Source organism: Mycteria americana, chromosome 10 (genome assembly GCF_035582795.1).
Source record: "Mycteria americana isolate JAX WOST 10 ecotype Jacksonville Zoo and Gardens chromosome 10, USCA_MyAme_1.0, whole genome shotgun sequence".
In the NCBI taxonomy this organism is placed as follows: domain Eukaryota; kingdom Metazoa; phylum Chordata; class Aves; order Ciconiiformes; family Ciconiidae; genus Mycteria; species Mycteria americana.
The window spans coordinates 25995665-26014122 of record NC_134374.1 but is presented as its reverse complement, the minus strand read 5'-3'; the positions used below and the strand labels follow the sequence as shown (position 1 = coordinate 26014122).

Genomic DNA, 18458 nt, shown 5'->3' with positions numbered 1-18458 from the left:
CGAAGACGCCGGCCGGCCCCCCGGCCCCGGGAAGGAAGGCTAACCGCCCAGCCCCTCTCCTCGCCGGCCAGGGCCAGGCCACGGGCGGGCCTCAGCACTGCCAGCGCAACGTGCGGGACCAGCACCGACACGTGGCACCGCCAGCAACTCTGCATACTGCTGGCACGAAAAAGAAGGGATGCAGCCAACTTTACAACAAAAATAACTCATATTTCTGTCTCAAAGTAACTTATTTGCTATTGCTGACTTTCATGCCCAAGATTATTACAAATGAACAATATTTTTCTCTGCTTTAGTCAGTTTAATTTCTCATTTGGCACAACCTTATATACAGTCATCTCATGGTGTCCCACATATAGTCAACTGTCAGGGGTTCGTCAGTCGGCAAGAGAAAAAACCCACGCTTAAAGGCAGCAGCTGTGTGACTGTAATCACACAAGGACCCGCACCGGGGAGCTGCATGGCACTTGGGAGGGCTTTACCCCCGGTATTTTATTTATTTCAGCTGCTAACATGTCACAGTCGGGTGGGTGGGGTGGAACCAGTTTCTCTTAATCCCTTGACAGGCAAGAGGAGTTTAAGGCACTGAAGCGCCTCCCTCATTCGGGTAACAGCCCCCCGCTTCGGACAAAGCCCTGAAGCACTATCTGCTCTGCAGAAGGGGAAACCGAGGCACGCAGCAGGGAGCTGGAGTTCCCCCTTACTTCCTCCCTCCTCTGCAGAGCAGGACAGCAGGACCAAAACCACGAGCACACGCCTTCCCGTTCGTGTGAGCCGGGGAGGCACTTTCTGCGGCCCCCAGACAAGCCTCCTCCGACGCACGTGCTTTGGAGCAGCACAAGCCATGGCTGCTGCTGGAAGCCCTCCTTCAGCCCGCTCCCCATCCCGAGCTAACCAGCGCAGGAGCTGCTCCTGGCTCTGCCCCACTGCAAACCCAACGAGGCAGGGCTTTCCAGGGACAGTTTCCAGCGCTGGCCCCTGAACAACTGCGCCGGGCAGAGTACTCCCTCCTGCTTCTCCCTGCAGAGGAGCAAGAGGCGGGGAAGCCCTGCTGCCTGGGAAAGCACTTACCCCGCAGCCCTGGCTGCGCTTCCAGCCTCTCCCCGGGTTGGGGAATGGAAGGGAACGGGAAGGGAAGTTCAGCTTTTCATTAGAAATGTGAAGGGAAGCTGAAGTCGGCAGATTCCTGCAGAGGAGCAGCAGCTCGGAAGCAGATGAATTTCTTCACCGAGGCCCACGTCCCCCACCGCGGGTCCCTGCTGCCCTTGCCTCCCCATCTGGGAGCTCAGGAGCAGCAGTTTCGGCTCGGCGGCCGGCGGGAGCAACGCTCACGAGCTGTGCCGACAGACGGACTCCCCGGCAGGGACAACCCCCAGCAGAACTCCATGCCATGGCATCTCCCACAGGAAGGGGGGACTCGCCTCTCCTCCTCTCCAGGATAGCGGGTGGGCACCCACGAGCAGGGTCCCCCCAAGCCTTCACTCATCTCCTTGAGAAAGCGCCAGGCACCTGCACCGCTCGCGCGTACCACACGTGGGAATCACTTAGGGAAGGGGATTAAACAACACTTCAGCCAGATCAACAGGAATTCTCCTCTGAGGAAGGGCCCAGGTCACAGCGAGCCTTGAGACAGCTGGGTATAAACACCATAAACAAGTCTGGAGTGAAGACGTGGCTGCCTTAGAACTGCTCCCCGCAGCACATCACAGCCAGGTCATGCTCACGGTGATTCACCGCTCGCCATCTCCGACCATTGCCACGGATGGGACGGACGGGCTTAAAACTGGGAAACCAAGGGAGTACGTGCATTTGTAAAACAAGCAATCCATTTAATTAAAACAGCGCACCTACCAGCTAGACATATAGCACCGGAAGCATTTAACGTTACGCATTTGCAATTCCATGGTACTTGAATGACTTGTTTAAAAAATTTGCATTCAAGTTCGCATATTAATTTGCTACAAATACGATTATGGTGAATTAATCCACCAGTAAAAGGGCTACAAAAAAGTCAAGAGACATCCAAAAATCTCAAATAGAAGTCACTGGAGTAGCACTTATTAGACACTGGATGCCTAGCTTGCGCTGCTGACATAATAAAGTGATACCAAGTGGTTTTTTTCTTTTTTAGCTTCTCGAAACGCTGCTAGAACACTCCTAATATTTTACTGCCCAGCAGGTAGGCTGAGACAACCTTAACTGGCCGGACACTTTCAACAAGAACGCTGCCAGCAACCAAGAAAAGAACAACATGAGAGCTCCCCGTATCGCAGACAACTCAAAACCACCCGGCTTCACCCTGAGCGTTGCAGGTCCTGCAGAGCTCCACGTAAAGTCACGCTCACTTTTTTCCCTATTACTCGGCAAACGGAAAATAAAAGACAACTTTGGGCAGTCTCAGGTTTTTGAGTCTAAGCGTGGACTGTTTGTGGCAGATCACATAAAGCCCAGCAGACTCTATTCTCCCGCAATGGGGAACTGCATTTCTTCTCTTGGTGGCCTGCATGAGCGTTGCCGCGCTTGCATAATTCACGCGGATGCATGTGTTTGTATCCAGACCGCGCTGCACCCCAGCCTTTTGTTTGGCAGCTCCCACCACCACGTGAGGCTGAAGAGCCGGCCAGCTGGGACGGCAGGTGTCTGACGTTTCTACAAGTCTGAGCAAAACGGGGGATTGATTTGCTTTAATCTTATGGTGGAGTTTATTCATTAATTAATCAGCAAATGCGCAGACAATATATAGTCTGTAAAGTCACCAGAGGTCTGCGCTCAGCGCTGTGAGTCAACACCTTGGAACGGTTTGGCCAAAGGTTTAACCAAGAGGATGCCTCACCCATCAAAAGGGTAAGGCGGAGGACAGGACCTCTGGACAGGTAACAGCTCCAATCGAAACAATCATCATAATTAACCCTTGATGAAGAAATCTCACTCTCTCTTCTGGTGAGACTATCATCACCTTTGCTTCCCAGCTGCTGAGGGACACATCCATCCCACAGCACTGCCAAGGGGCAAAAAGGAATCATCAGCCATCGCCGTCACCGACCAGGAAGCGGGATTTACGGGCCGTCAGCCAAGGCGTTTAGGCAATGGGCAGCGAGCAGCCCCAAATTCTGATCCACAGTTCCATATGGGCAGGATTCAGAGAGGAATGCCTAGAATTTTTTAAAGTTATCTGTTAACTAAACGGGAGGGGGCGAATCCCCGGGAGCTGACGGAAGCCCGGGCGGGTATCGGCCCCAGCACCCCCTGCAGCCATGCCCAGCAGCCTACTCCGCCAGGCCACCCCCCTGCCTGCTGGCTCAGCTGCACTCTTAAAACAGAAAACAGCACAAAAACACCCCCACAGCATTTCTGGCCAGAAATTTGGGGTTTCCTCAGTCCTGGGGGGTTATCTGTGCTGCCTGGGTGTACTCAGTTTCCTTCTACTTCTCCCCTTCCTCCTTCGCCAGTCTCACTGGGACGGGTCTGCTGATCCAGCAAAATCCCCTCACATCCCTACTCCGAGCGCAGCGTTAGGGTTTACAAACATTAAAAACAGAAACGGTTTTGACCAAAGTGATGAAGAAAAGGCAAAGTATTTACATTAACAAGCAGGCTTGTTAAAATCCCTCTGGTTTTCTTTTTTTTTCCCTGGACCAAGCAGAGATTTGGGGTTTTTTTTAGTACATTTTAGCATCTTACAGCCCTGTGACGTCTGCTGTTTCAGTCATACCAGCTTTTGTCTCCACTGTTTTCCAGATGGGCAAACACAGGCTATTCCAGTCATGGCCCTGATAACAAGGAAGCAGTGAATGATTCTTAACAAAAGGGCAGCAGCTAAACCTATTAATACCAACTAAAAACCAACCAGCTGGCAAGAAAACCAGCGTATGATCAGAGCCTGCCCCGATGATTTTTTTTATTTGTCTTCACTTGGCCTGATGCAGGCGCAGCATTCACAGCTGCTGCGCTGTCCTGTGCTTTTGGCCGTATTTTTATGCACATTTATATAAGCAGAGAAGACGTGAGAGACGACACAGGAAAAGCGTATCTGCAGCTCTTGGGGAAAAAAGGTTCTAAGCAGAAGGACAGGTCAGCAAAGCGTTAAAGGCGCAGGACTGTGCGGTTTCCGCTGGCACAGCCTGGCCCAGGTACCTCCGATGGTCGCAGTCAGTACTTCCGAACAAGTGCCTTCCTCACCGTTGTTAAAAAAAGAATAAACCACCCACCACAAAAGAAGGACTAAGACTGTTTCTGGGCAGAGCCCTCTCGTTCCCGCAGCGGGCCGGCCCAGGGAAGCAGGGCCGGGTGACGAGGTGGCCGTGCTGCCCCGGCCGCGCTCCGCCCGTTCTTCGGTGAAGGAAAATCGCCGAGCGCCTTCCCCGAACACGAGATGATTCTCCTGAAGCGAAGGCGGTGCCTGGCAGAGCTCAAGGGGCTCGGCAGCCGGTGCCCTGCCGTGCCGGCCCAGCTGGCCCGGACGGCGGGGTCCGGCCCGGCCCGGCCCGGCTCCGGAGGGACGCCCAGCCGCGGCCCGCCCCGCCGCGCCGCCGGCGAGGAAGGCGGCTGCCGAGCGCCGGGGGCCCCGCGGGAGCCCCGCCGAAGGTGGGCTTCAGAAACCCGCCTCTGCAGGGCCGCGCTCGAGGAGGAGAAGCCCCGTCCGGCCCGGGGCAGGATGCCCGGACCACCGCCGGCACCACACGGCACGGCGGCGGCACGGCGGCGAAGGGCAGGACGCGGCCCCCGGCCCCTTCCCGCCCCCCCGGGGCTGGAGGCCGCCGGGCCCCGGCCCCGCCGCCGCCGCCCCCGGCCCCGCCGCCCCCGGCCCCGCCGCCGCCGCCCCGCTCACCCCGTATGGCGGCGATGAGCGCGTTGCCGTCCTTGATCACCTCCTTGATGAACTTGTTGGTCCGCTCCAGCTCCTGCTCGTAGCACTTCAGCCGCTCTCGGAAGTCGGGGCTGTCCAGGTAGCAGTCGCTGAACTCCAGCGGCGGGTGCCCCATGGCTCCGCGGCGGCCGCTCCTCCCGCCACCGGCACCGCCGCGCTGCGGGGCGGGCGGGCGCGGCTACGGCACCCTCCCTCCGCCCCGGGCGCCCCGCGCCGCGGCCATGCCGCCGCCCCGGCCCGCCCCGGCGGGCACCGCCCCCGGCCCGGCCCTGCCCTGCCCCGGGAGCCTCGGGCGGGCGGGGCCTACACCGGGCCGCGGCCCCCCCCCCCCGCCGCCTGCCTGCGCGGGGCCGGCTCCGGCCCCGGCCCCGGCCCCGGCCCCAGCCCCGGCCCCGGCCCCAGCGCCGCCGGGACCGCCGGGCCGCGCTGCTGCGGGCGGGCTGGGCTGGGCTGGGCCGCGCCGGGCCGGGCGCTGGGCTGAGGCGACCCCCGCCCCGCCCGCCCCCCGCTTCCGGCCGCCCCGCCGCTGCCGGGACTTGTAGTTCGGCGGGGCCGGCCGGGAGCGGCCCCGCGGTGAGAGGCGGTGCCCGCGGCCAGCGGGTGCGGACAGGCCCGGCCGCAGCGGCTCCTGCTGCGCCCGCCGCGGCCAGAGCCCGCCGCAGGGTTCCTCCAGCCGCGCCTCTGCGAGTCGGCCTGGGACGGCGGCGGAGCCGGGCCGCGGCCCTTCGGTCTCTGTCGCCGCTCACTGTCCCGCCGCCCGTCGCCGCTCAGGCTCCGCTCGAAGGCGCGGATACGGTGCGCTCCTGGGCTCTCCGCGCCCGTTCTCTCCCTCCTGTGGCCGCTTCGTTAACGTTACCCGGTGTTTCTCGGTTCCCGGCCAGCGGGCTGCGAGGGGACAGCGGCCAAGGGGAGGGCGGGCGCGGGGTTGCCCCGGAATGCCCTCCGCCACGGAGGGAGCTGCCCGCCAGCCGCAGTCCCGCCCGTCGGGCCGCCGCCTTTCTGCCCCTTCAGCGTCCCGCGGTTCAGGCCTGTTACAGCAACGCGGCGGAGGCCGAGCCAGGCCGTGCCCCCGCTCTGCGGCCGGGCGCCACCTCCCTCCTGTCCCGCTGGGAACCGCAGCGCCCTCCCGCCGAGCTCCCCCGCCGTGCCCGGTCAGGCCCCTCACCGGCCCCCGCGGGGGCGGCGGCGCCTCCCAGCCCGTCCCCGCGGCCAGGCCCGCGCTGCACCGGGGGCTGTTTGGCTTCGGCAAGGCCTGGGGCTGGGCTGCCCCGGCGGGCGGGGGGCGCGGGGAGGCCTCGCCGGGCCGGGCCGGGGGCGGCGGCGGGGGGCAGGGGCAGGGGCGGGCGGGCCGCGCGCGGCGAGGGCGCCCCCTGCCGGCGGGGCGGGGGAGGCGGCCGGCCCGCGTTGCCATGGACGCCCTGGCGGCGCGTGACGCCGCAGCGGTCGCCGCGCGCGGTGATGACGTCCGCGCGGTCTCCACGTCGCCTAGACAGCCAAGATGGCGGCGGCGGAGGGGAGCGGCGCCGCGGGGCCGTTGGTGAGCGGAGCGGGGCGGCGGGAGCGGGCGGGCCTGCCCGGAGGGCCGCAGGCGGGGCGGCGGAGCTCGGCTGCAGGCTCGGGGCTGGGGCGGGGGGTGCGGCCCGCTCGGCCCCTGCCTTTGCCGGGCAGGAGAGGGCCCAGCGGCGCCGCGGCAGCCCCGGGTGCTCTCGGCTCCGGCCGCCGCCTGAACGCGGAGGGCGGTGCCGGGGGCCGCGGTGCGTGCTGCGGCCGGGCCGGCGGGGCCGGGCGGGCCGGGGCGCTCGGCCCTTCCTCTCCGGAGCAGGGGCAGGCTGCCGCTCCGTGCGGGGGGAGCAGGCGGGAGTGGCGGGCTGGGAGGCCTTGGCGGCCGCTGGCCGGCACGGAGGGCCCGGACACGGAGCCGTCGGCCTCCTGCTGCTTGCCGCCTGCCCTGTCTGCCCTAGAGTTTGCCGTAGAACTGGTCGGGATGTTCTCTGTTTGCTTCCAGCGCTGGGAACTCGTGTGCTTTCACCTTCCGCTTGGGTGGAGGGAATGAGTTTGGTTAACGTTGGGCGCTTCGCAGCCTTGACTTTGTGCTCGGCTATCGGTGTCTGTACGGTTTCTCGTGAGTCGCTTTCCCGCGGAGTCCGTGAAAGGCGGTGTACCCGGGTGCGTTGGTGTGGCTGTACAGCTATCAGGCATTGCGTTACTTAAACACAAACAAGCCCTTTACTTCCGTTAGTTACTGCTGTCTAAATAGAGGACAAAAAGCAGGTTACTGGGAGTTACTGAAGAAAACAGAAGTGCTTGGCTTGTACATACCTACTCACTTCTTTAGACTGTCAGCTGTTTAAATTGAGCAGACAACAGCTGGGCTCTGTTGTTGACCGTGTTATTAAGTGTTGTATGTTTGAATTCTGAGCAGTTGTTTTCATCCTAAACCCAGCTGAAAAACATCTGCAGTGAGTAAGAGGTGGTTTGTATTTCTTTCTTTCTAAAGGTTTTAAAAAACCATCAGTTTGCAGGTCTCGCAGATGTGTCGATATCTGAAGATATTCCCGTGGAAGGAGAGATTACTGTTCCTGTCGGATCTCGCTCTCCTGATGAAGACTACTCCACACTGGATGAGCCTGTTAAGGACACTATTGTGAGTCTGTGCCTGTATCTATGGTAAAACATGTGTTTTGCTGATATCTTTGGCCAACTGTGATGCAAAACCTGTATTTTTGCATAGCTCTGCGTAACCTGTACTTCACTGTAAGTTTGGGGTTTTTTTTAAAACTATCTGGGTAAAATGAATTCCTGTGGGTCAAAAAATATCTGAATTACGGCCCCAAAGTTTCTCTGTGATCTCAAAATCTTTGTAAGGGTAAAGGCCTCAGATGAAGCTTGGAAGAAGACTGTCCTGGCTAATAGGATTTTTCATTAATTTTCTTTTCCTAGAGGAGCAAAGAAATTGTTGTTCTTAATTGGGTGTTATTAAAGGATAAAATATTATGGCTGTTTAGGAATGTAGAAAAAGTAGGCGTTGTTTGTTGCAGAGGATGCTACAGAAATTTTTGGGTTGGATCCTATCTTGATTTACCATCAATACTCCTTTACTTCTATCTGCTGCTTTTAGTTATGAACTGTAATTTTTATGAAAGGATAAATTAAAGTGTTGCTTCTTTATTTCAGATGAGAGATCTGAAGGCCGTTGGGAAGAAATTTGTCCATGTCATGTACCCGAAAAAGAGTAGTGCGCTCCTCAGAGACTGTATGTATAAGAAGATTTCCAAAATCTTGAAAGGATGTTTTGCCAACAGACTTTGCCTATACGGGAAGAGGAAGAGTTCAGGGGAACAGGGCTTCAGAAGTGTCTGTTCTTGTTCTTTCTGTTGCTGTAGAATGCTGAATAGCAAACATGAAAAACCAGAGTGTTACCAAAGCTCTTTAAAAGTGGAATGTGTGCCAGAATATGTAGAACAGGTAGCTTTAACAGTCGGCAGGCTTTGAATAGATTGTATTATGGAATATGGCATATCAGATAAGAAAATTAGAAGGAAGTATAATATGCAAAATGATGCACTGGGAGTTGGAAAAGAGTGCTTTATTACCCTCAGGAAAATGAAACCGGGCATCATTCTATGACACTTATGATTTTATTTTTTCTTTTACCTACAGGGGATCTTTGGGGCCCATTGGTGCTTTGTGTCTCACTTGCATTGTAAGTACTTGTAGTGGGTGGATTTGGGTTTTTGTAGTCTTTTACATTGGAGAAATGAGAAATTAAGAATTTCTGACTACATATGGTGAGATCAAGTTCATCCGATCCTTCTCTGGTCTTCTGCAAACACTGCTTGTTTAGATTTTCATATAAAATGTATTTCTGACACTTCAAGCCCGTTCAGACCTCCCTTCTTTAAACTTAGGATTTACGGGTGAACTCTTCCTAGTCCCCTGTCTTAAGAATGATTTTACTGAAAGGTATCCCGATTCACGTTGTCCTTGATTCTAATGCGTTTGGCCAACTTTGACCCTAACCTGCAGGCCAAAACCTTTGTCTAAGAGCTGCAGTGTACGTGCTAGGTATCCTGGAGAACCGATGGAACAAGAGAGGCTGTTGTAGGAGATCACAGATGGGAAATGATGGTGGCTCCCAGGAGGTTCTGGTGCTCCGCTGGAGCATATGTGTGCAGATCTGCCTGGGGTCAGATGGAAATGTTGGTCAGATCTATCAACTAATTGAGGCACACCTATGTACTCAATGTACAGAAACCAGCCAGTAAAACATTGGTAAAGCTTTAGCAGAAGTACACAGGGTAATTTAAATATTCAATGCATGCTCACTTTTCCAGGCCTTGTGTTGTTTCTGTCCTGTAGTTATTACAAGCTTTTCTTAAGGCTTTTGTGTTTTATCATGCACTACACTGCCTGCTTTGAGGGATTATCAATCTTTTGGAACTTTAATTTTCATCTTTTAGCCTGTTTTCTATGGTTTTATTCTCCTCTATATGCTCACACAGTCCTGAAAACAAGTAAACAAGTGGAGTGAAATGCCCTCAATTGAGCCACAACCATTTTCCTTTCCTATTCAAAATTGAGGATACTACTAAAAATAAGAAAACAGATGAAAAATAATAGGTCTGCAGCCTAACTGGAAATCAATGTCTCAGGCTTCTAGTCTGTCATCTATTCCAAGTCTATGAAAACTCAGTCATCGATTGCAAATGACTCCTTTTATCTGTTACCTACAACAGGATGCTGCAGGGCGGATCAGCAGACAGTAAAGATGACGGAGGGCCCCAGTTTGCTGAGGTCTTTGTCATCATCTGGTTTGGTGCCGTTGTCATCACAATAAACTCAAAGCTTCTTGGAGGAACTATGTGAGTGCTGGTTTATTTAGTAGCAGTTAAAATGCTCCCATGCGTGGAGTCTCTGCAATGCTTCAGTTTGACTGCTTTTTTCCCATTTCTGTCTCTCCTTTCCAGATCCTTTTTTCAGAGCCTGTGCGTTCTGGGTTACTGCGTCCTGCCCCTGACGGTAGCAATGCTGGTGTGCAGGCTGGTACTGCTGGCAGGTTCTGGGACTGTCAGCTTCATTATCCGTCTTATTGTAGTAGTAGCTATGTTTGGTTGGTCAACGTTAGGTGAGTACCTTTTGCAATATAACGCTGTTGTGTGCTCTGAGTAGTGCCATGCCTAAGGAGGTAGATCTGCATGCATTCTGTTGGGGAAAGCCAATGGATATTGTAGCTTAAGCTGTTTCCTAGGCTGCTGAAGTAGTGTAGAAGTAGTTCTTCCAATCCTTGTGTTGGCAGAGATTCAGCCTCTCCCTGTGCTCGTGTTGATTTTCATGGTTGTATGCCAATTGCCTTTGGCAGAAGGATGATAATTTAATATTAAACCACATGTGAGACTACCGGGTACTTTATTCTGTGACCTATGTTATAAATACTTTTAGAAAATGCTGACTTCATACAGATGCGTTTGCATTATCTCTCCTGTTCTTAATCTGTAAGTCTGACTCTTGTTACAGCATGTTAATCAGCATTTATCTTTCTATATGATAAAGAAAGTTTTAATTGGTGATTATTGACTATTGGTGTTGAGCAATGGACTACTCTGTTTTCTCTTTCAACGTAATTGTAATGCAGATCCTAATTCAAGATTGTTAACATCTGCAGTGGATCTTAGACTTTCAGTTTTATGTTGCTCACATTTCAAGTATTTTTCTTTTTTGCCAGCATCTACAGCTTTCCTGGCAGACAGTCAGCCTCCAAACCGCAAAGCTCTTGTTGTGTACCCCATCTTCCTCTTCTACTTTGTTATCAGCTGGATGATTCTCACCTTTACGCCTCAGTGATCTCTGAACAGAAGAGAAGAGACTCTGTAATACGGACTGAAGTTTTTTCATGAACACTGCAGTTAATCATTGGCTTTATCTCTTTCTAATTTATATATATATAGATATTGTAAAAAGGCAGGTTATGGGATAAAGCCAGAGAACTGCAAAAAATTGGTCATTTGTGTGTCCCTCTCTTTGAAAGATACAGAGGTCCAGCTGCTGAGGGGATTTTATTTAGCCCTGCTCTTTAGTTGTGTTAAATAAAAAACGCCCGCGGTGACAGGGATTATTCCGCCTGAGGAATGGAGCGGGAGATCCTGGAGTTTCAAGACGTTGGGTAGATGAAGGTGAAGTTACAGGATCACACGACCTGGCAGAATTCTTGCTTGTGCTTGGATTCTCACTGAAGATGAATATGCCTTATGAAATAATAGAACTTTGTTGCTGTTATGTGTTGGGTAGGGAAGAAACGTGTCTGACTCCTGTTCTTTTTCATTCGCTTATAGAGTGGTGAAATGTGTATAAAGTGCATCATAGGACTGTGAGCTTTCCCTCTGAAATCAGATTTCAGCAAAAAATAATTGGGTCCATTTTGCAATTAATTGGAGCTGGGCGGAAGGGAACTGCCTTTGCTCATATTCATGTGTTGTGTATTTATGTTTCATCCCTTCGTACGTCAAGAAAGAGTGTTTCAGCCAAATGCCTTCAACACCATAGTTACACTGACTAATCCATGTATCGCGTGAGAGGGAGCGCGTTTACACTGGATAGTTACAAATCTTTTCATGTGACCATAGATTAGAGAGCTGGAGAAGCAGTCAAGACTGGTTTGCAACAGGCACTTAGCTGTCACTCTGCATACTGAGAATGGAAAATTGTCTGGAGAGTACCAAGTAAAGTGTGTGTGTGTGTGTATATATATATGTTAAAAAAAAAAAAGTAGTCTGTGAAGTAAGTTGAGGTTTTGATACGTAAGATGTTTGGGTGCTGACATACCACACTAGGACTTATGCCCAAAAGTTTTAAAATGGGTTGGAGGAAGGAAGCTAAATCATGATGAGGGTGGTGGCTGCTATGAACTAGGATATGGATTCCAGTCTTAACTGCTTGTATGTGACTCTTCATTTGGTTGTTTACATGGACAGCATTTCAACATAAATGCGTACAAATTTGCATATTGTTTCTTTGTACTTATAACGAGATGTGAGAAACTTTTTTTTTTTTTGCTTAATACTTTTTATAACAAGGGATGAGGCTCTCTTCTCCAGTTCCCTGTAGGTGCACTTATGTACCTTGCCTGAAGAACCATACACAGGCGTACCCGTGTGCCATTTATATTTCGGCGTAGGGATTGGGACCTGGAGAATTGCTTTTTGAAAACTGTACAGAAATTCCTTACGTTGTCCGTTCTTTTCAGTAAGCAATCCCAGGGGAGGGCTTTGAAACATCTGGGGGTGAAAAAGCTGCTGTTAAAATGTCACTTTTCCTGAAAGTGAGCATCATATTTCCTTTTTCCAATAGTAATGCAGATAGACCTGAAATTGATGTGAGCGGGTCCTGCTGAGGTGTAAATATGCCTAATTTATGTTTATATGTAAAAGTGCAGTTTCTGCTGTAAACACTATAAGTATTTGATAGTTGGGATGGAAATTTCTAAGTGTGCAGATTAAAAGCACAGTTTTGCATTTCTGGGAGTGTGGAGAAGAGGGAAGGAAAAATCAGCTGCTCTCTGCAGGGACCCAGCTGAGCTGCAGAGCAGTCGTCGTGAGCGAGGGGGTGTGAAGCTGGCGGCTGTTCTGCTGCCTCCCTTACGCCTGCGTCCGTGGCTGTTCTAAGGTGCTGCGAGAGGAGCTGTAGCGTTTCATATACGTAGCTATAAAATGGAGAATTTTTAAACTTCCATTAAATTATTACTGGTATCAAATGGGATATTTTTTTTTAAGTGCTCAGTTTGCCATTCATTTAAATGTTAGTTTAGCTTTATAAGCTGAAAAGAAATATTCAAGAGAAGTAGATAATAAAGCTGTTGATGGCTACAGTGGGATTCTTTGAGCCAATTTAACCGTACTTTTAGAGAAATCCTTGGAATTCTATCTCTGTAGTGTCTTGTGACTTAAGCTGATATTATATCTGAAAGATAATTGGAGTAACATTTAATTGATCCGGTATCTTTTCGAAAAGAAGGAAAATGATTTCTAAGAGGAGTTAAAATCCCAGATTTTTCCTTGCTTGTTTTTGACGTAGATACAAGTCTCATGATGGTTTGTTCTGTAACGTTGCTCTTGGCTTATACAAGGGAGAAGAAAATTATTTTTATATTAACTAGATTTACTTTTCAACTGGTCACTAAAGTTTCTCATCGAGAGGTGTTTTTAATCTGAAAGAATAGGCAGAAATATACTGGTTATATGGTGAAGGTGTGATTTTTTTTTTTGTTTGTTTGTTTGTTTTTTGACTCATGGCAATCCTGCAGTATGGAAGCCATCATCTTCTAAAGCTGTAAAAATCTTTAAGTGGATTTATATCACTAAAGATGTAACCTGCCCAGAGGTTTTAGCTGGCAGGATGCAGGTGGGAAACTAGATTTTCTGAGTTTTCATGCCTCCAGTTGAATAAATTTAGATGTCTTATGTATGGTGGTCTTTTAATTGTTGTTTCCTCTAGCAGAGAGTAGAGGACGTTAACGTCCTCGGCCAGGAGTTCTAGTTGCTGTAGCTCGTTGCCTCTTTGCCTTGCTTCTCTCGGCTTTCTGTCATGCGAGATGTGCTTGATGCCGATACGCTTAAAAGCACACAGTATATCTTGTCAAAAATAATTTCCCCACCACAGTGTTATAATCGGTTCTGGAAGAGCTTCACTAAGGGAGGCTTGGCCTTTCAACTTGAAGATGATAATCTATTGAAAAACGTAGCCCTTTTTATAAGTAGAATATAATTGCTCAGAAAGGCAGAGAGAGCAAGCGATGAGCACCAGTGGAAATGAGCATCAGTTTGATTGATTGAAGATTAACTGTCTTAGGTGACTTGAAAAACGAAGAAGCCAAAACTGGAATTTGTTCCTCAGCCAAGCTTTGACGTTCTGTAGAGCCACCGCTTTTCTCGAATCGGCTTGCCCCTCAGCAAACCGGAGGTTCCCAGAGCGACCTAGATGTGGGCACATTAAAGCACGATTGAAAAATTTCAGGTTTAGGCAAGCGAAATACCTCGAGCTTATTTGCTATTTGCAGACTGCCTAGAATTAATGTTGCTGATACTCCTTTAAAATGATGGTATTACGTGAGAGAGGTGAGAGTGCCTCTTCGTTGACTGGTACTTCATCGTGTTCAGCCAGTCACAGAACCCATTCCTCCAAAAATGCATGCAGGTAAGTAATCCTTATAGCCACAACATGTACTTTTAATTTGTTATGAAATGTATGTGATAACTCAATTGTCATGCTTTCCAAGGGAAAAAAGTCTCTTCCTTCTTGTTTAAAGCTGGTTGAGGGAAGGGTAGCAAGGAGAAAAGCAGATGGCTTGCCTTTAATGAAGTGTTTCAACTTTTCTGTAGAGAAAGTGGATGATTTTCTGATGCATAAACCAGGCTTTCTTTCCTACTAAGATTTTTTTAATACTGTTTATCAACTGAAGTTGTTGTATGTGTTTGAATTTAATTTTGATCTATTTAATACCAATGAAAATAATTTATTTGTTTTAACTTTAAAATTTATAAATTAAAACACACTGAAAGGCAAGTGAGCAATCTTCCGCGTGGATTAGGAGTGCTGTGTACGCTGTACTTGTGGCTGGGGGTGAGGAGTGGCCTGGCCCGCGGGTGGGAGGCAGCGCCTTCGGCTGGGGGAGCCTCTCCTGAAGCGCGGAGGCACTCCGGAGGGATCCTGCCCGTACGCTGTCCAAAGAACGGCGTTTGTACGGCCTGGGAGCTTGGCGTGGATTAAAAGAAGGTGGGGCTGAAAACCAGCTGAATTCTCCACTCCTGTGCCTGTGGAATGCTTTTAAGCATTCGATTTGTGTGCCTGCGCATCACTGAGTTAATAGACGTGGGCAGAGACACCGGGGGAAGGTATAAATCCTTTCTGCCCCTGCTAGGAGAGCATTGCTGCTTTACAGACGCACGCGAATATGTGATGTTCTTCTGTTCTAGCCAGTCGCGCTGGTGTTTCCTTGGAGCGAGGACTGGAGTGAGCATTTGGTCTGCGTACGTTGGGCTGTTGTCCTACGCCGGGCAGTGCTGTAGGGGACCCAGCACTTCTGCGGAGGACAGAGAAGCCCTGAAGTTACAGGTCCGTGAGGGAGATGCGCGAGTGCCAGTAGCGCCCAGGTTCTGCAAGGACGGGATGCCGAAGGGGAGCTGGGAGTTGCTAACGGCAGGAAGGCAGAAGGGTGGAAGCCTCCCAAAGTCCCTGCCCTGGCACCAAGCGCTCTGTACCCCAGAGCAGGACACGAGGCACGCGTGCCAGCGCCCGTCGAAGCTGAGGAATGACATCAGTTTGCTCGTGCTTAAATCTTGCCCGTACTGCCGTCTGGTCCCAGACTCTGCTAAGGGGAATGAACAGCCGTGCTGGCTTACCCTTACATGGGTGTTCGTGCAGGCAACCCCTCTCTCTCGTTACCCACAGCTTCAGGGGAGGAAGGTCTCGGTAACCGCCCAGCTGACACTAGTCTGCCCAAGGGGTGCTTGCCGGGAAGCGGTGCGCCGTGATTAAAATACGAGGGGACTAAATAAAGCATGGCTAAAGAGCGAGCAGAAACTTGGTAGGAAGGTGGCCTAAGCAATGAATGGCTGTTAACACCCGCCGCTGGCCAGTACTGGAATTTGAGGCAATGCCCTGCAGTACGTCCGTGCCGCTGCGCTGTGCCGTGCCGGGGGTGACAGCGGGACTCTCTGGCAGGACCCTGGCACCTTGGCTGAAGGGACTCTCTGGCAGGACCCTGGCACCTTGGCTGAAGGGACTCTCTGGCAGGACCCTGGCACCTTGGCTGAAGAGCCTTCGCTCGCAGGCGCGGGCAGCGGGGCCGTGGCTGACCCTCCGGAGAAGCCCAGAGCGTCCCGGTGGTCACGAGAGGGCGGCAGGACCTTGCGGTCCCTTGGAGCTTGGCTTTTTCTCTCTCTTTGTTTGTTCTCCTCTTGGCTTTTTCTGTTGCATCGGAGGAGGTTTAGGACGCGGCATTCCGTTCTCCGTGTCCTCTGTCCCGCGAGGACAAGGGCTCGCGGGCAGCGAGGGCTGAGCTGCTGACGCGGCCGTCACCGGCGTGGGAAGAGACTCGTACTCTTGTGCTTGACCTGCTCATGCTTAGGGTCTCTACCTGGCCTGTCTTTTCTGTAATAGTTATGTAATTTTGAGCAAGAAGGTTACTTTCATTCCACAGGGGGCATTTTTTTTAAAAACCTATTTACTATGGCAGTGGGGAAATGATTAAGCATTTTTTTTTTCCCCCAAGACAATAACAAGATAGGCATTAAAGTAACTTCACTTAGAATTGTGCATAGGAAATCATTAAGACCTTCTGGATTATTTCCATCTATTAGTCAATTAATGTGTTCATGCTCTGAAGCATATCGTCCTCTCACGCTTCTGCATATCGCAGAGCAATTGCTCCATGCAATTTCTTTTACCCTTGCCCAAGTCATTGGTGGGTGGAAAACTGAGCAAATTTTAAGGTTATTTTGTACAGTCGGAGCCAGGGCTTATTAGATGCTTAACGCTTTAAAATTGGTCTTATATAAGTGCATAGCAAATTTTAAGATAGTCTTGCTTTTGGAGCCATGCTAGAGTAATCCAAGTAGCTTGCCTTGCGTATTAGTAAAAGAGATGTTACCAAGGGTGTCAAAAGTGTCAAAACCGGTGACCTGTTTGCAGAAGCAGTGTTTTGCAGTCTGTTTAGCTTTGCTCTTGGAAGCAAAATTGTCGCACCTGAAAGAACTGGTCTGAGATGGCCCTGGTTTGTCAGCGGTTTGTCAGCAGTTCGCACGTGGTCCGTTGCTGACGCTTAGGGAGCAGATGGGTTGTTGCTTCCTCCTCCTTGGCAGTCTGCGTGCACTTGCCTCTCGTATGGGAGAGGACCATTAGCAAAATGAAGAGTATAACTTATATTGAAGTGCAGACTGACTAGTAATGAAGGACTTAAAAATGTTAAGATTTTGCCAGTGGCTACGTGATTTCTGTGGGGTTTGGTTTTGTTTTCTGGAAACTCTGTATATCATTAATGCTGGTCAAAATTAACTTTTTTTTTTCCCCCAGGGTTACTATAGGCAAAATGGCTTCACCTTTTAATGTAATCTTTAAGAATTGTAAGTAATTTAAAGTCAGAAAATCCCATTTGTTAATCAGACTCTTCTGAATACACCTCTTCAGTCAATCAGATGGTCCGAAATGTTGCCCTCCATCACCCACCCTCCTTTTCCAGCCCTCCAGCTGGGCGGGAGCCGCCTTCGCTTTCTCACGCCCAAAGGTGCTGGCATAAGGGACCTGCCCTCCCGCGCCGCGGGGATGCGGGTGCACCGTGCGCCTTCCTCCTCGTGCGCAAACTGCAGCAGAGGGGGAAACTGAGGCAGCCCGAGCCCCTCGACCCTGGTCCGCCCCGCTTGGCCAGGGAAGGGTGAGCCCACCTGCAGGGTGCTGCGCAGCCGGGTGCCCCGGGGAGGAGGAGGAGACCCCGGCTGTGCCGCAGGGAAGGGGGGACCCTCCACCAGCAAAAGGCGTTTGACGCGGCTGAGCGGGGCTGGGGACACCCCACCTCCCGCAGCTCGGCAGCCGCGACCGGGTGGTGGGGCCCAGGGTGGCAGGTGAGGTCCCTTAGCAGCAGCCCTGGGGTACCCCCTGCACCCCCCGCGGCTGGAGGCTGCACTTTTACCAACGCATTCTTTAGGATTTTGTTTCTTTGTTTTGTTGTGGGGGTTTTTTTCCCGCTCCAACTAATGCATCCAAATGTTCTGAAATGCACGTTCACGGCCCAGAAATGAAGGGTGGTGGTTTTCGTTTTGTTTTCCTCTCCGCAGAGACAAGCCCTTGCTCTCAGACAGAGCCAGCTCACAGCCTGGGGAAAGTTGAAAGCCTGGACTCTGAACCTCCCCAGGAGAGCAGCGGGGCCGGGATCCCTGGGCTCTCCGGGCTGGTGGGAGCGGGCACGGCGGAAATCCTCCCTTGGAGAGGCAGCGGCTGGTGGGGTCGGTGCTTCCCGTGTGCCCGGGGGCAGTTTGCGGCGGCGAAGGGGAGCTGAGGCCGCTTGCGGGCAGGCAGGACCGCGGTTTTGTCCTTGGCAGCCGCTCGTGCAGACGGCTCTGAGCCGTGGCAGGGATGCTCTCCAGGAGAGACCCTCTGGTCCTCCCCCACCCTGCGGGGAACCGGCGCTAAAAATGCAGCTCTTCTGCTCAAAAGAAGGTGTTCCTGGATGCGACTCAGCGGTCAGTGATTACACTTTATTTGGATGAAGCTCGAATGTAGCATTTTTTTTTTTTTTCCCCCAAAGCTAATCTTCTAAGGCTAATATTCTGTGTGCTGGATTGTACGTTAGGGCAAATGAGTAGTGTAGGTGGCAGCTGAGGGAATGACTTTGCCCGTAAAATCGGGGAGCCTGGTGAACCTGTTGACTGCTGGCACAGCAAACCTGTGGTTCCCGACCTTTGCCTTTCTTGACAGGCGACTGATGAAAGGGCTGTAGGAGCTAGAAGTCAAGCCGGAGACTGCCAAACCTTCACGTCGTTTTTTACTCTGCCCAGAGGCAAGGCTGTGCGTCCGGAGCGTGCGTGCAGAGGTTTTGCTCTTTGGG

The 18458-nt window shown here is 51.9% G+C and overlaps 3 protein-coding genes across 8 annotated transcripts in view; 1 reads left to right on the top strand and 2 right to left on the bottom strand.

Moving 5' to 3' along the window:
* The window catches only part of OPHN1 (oligophrenin 1), a 69263-nt gene extending 64154 nt beyond the window's left edge, over nt 1-5109 (bottom strand). For 2 of the 5 annotated variants that reach the window (XM_075513277.1, XM_075513278.1), the window contains exon 1: nt 4869-5109. In XM_075513277.1, the coding sequence (XP_075369392.1) occupies nt 4869-4982 (114 nt within the window). In that variant the 5' untranslated portion in view covers nt 4983-5109. Of the gene's footprint in view, nt 1-4828 lie in introns of all 5 variants that reach the window. The other 3 variants (XM_075513279.1, XM_075513282.1, XM_075513280.1) reach the window with 3 other exon arrangements.
* EDA2R (ectodysplasin A2 receptor) overlaps nt 1-18458 on the bottom strand; it is a 311154-nt gene that overhangs the window by 261173 nt on the left and 31523 nt on the right. The window lies entirely within an intron of this gene.
* On the top strand, nt 5412-13713 carry YIPF6 (Yip1 domain family member 6). Of its 2 annotated transcripts, none has more exons than XM_075513283.1 (7): nt 5412-5662; nt 7383-7511; nt 8042-8120; nt 8528-8570; nt 9604-9729; nt 9835-9992; nt 10590-13713. In XM_075513283.1, exons 3-7 carry the CDS (start codon nt 8042-8044, stop codon nt 10706-10708), a joined length of 525 nt encoding a protein of 174 aa, XP_075369398.1. In that variant the 5' UTR covers nt 5412-5662; nt 7383-7511; the 3' UTR covers nt 10709-13713. The 2 variants fall into 2 exon arrangements, with proteins under 2 accessions (XP_075369398.1, XP_075369399.1); XM_075513284.1 differs by lacking the exon at nt 5412-5662 and adding an exon at nt 6297-6404.

Bases quoted from the DNA above. Each gene is read 5' to 3' on its own strand.
- YIPF6 (XM_075513284.1), top strand. From the start codon at position 6,366: ATGGCGGCGGCGGAGGGGAGCGGCGCCGCGGGGCCGTTG. The intron at 7,512-8,041 runs GTGAGTCTGTGC...TCTTTATTTCAG, and splicing joins AGCCTGTTAAGGACACTATT to ATGAGAGATCTGAAGGCCGT. The intron at 9,993-10,589 runs GTGAGTACCTTT...CTTTTTTGCCAG, and splicing joins GTTTGGTTGGTCAACGTTAG to CATCTACAGCTTTCCTGGCA.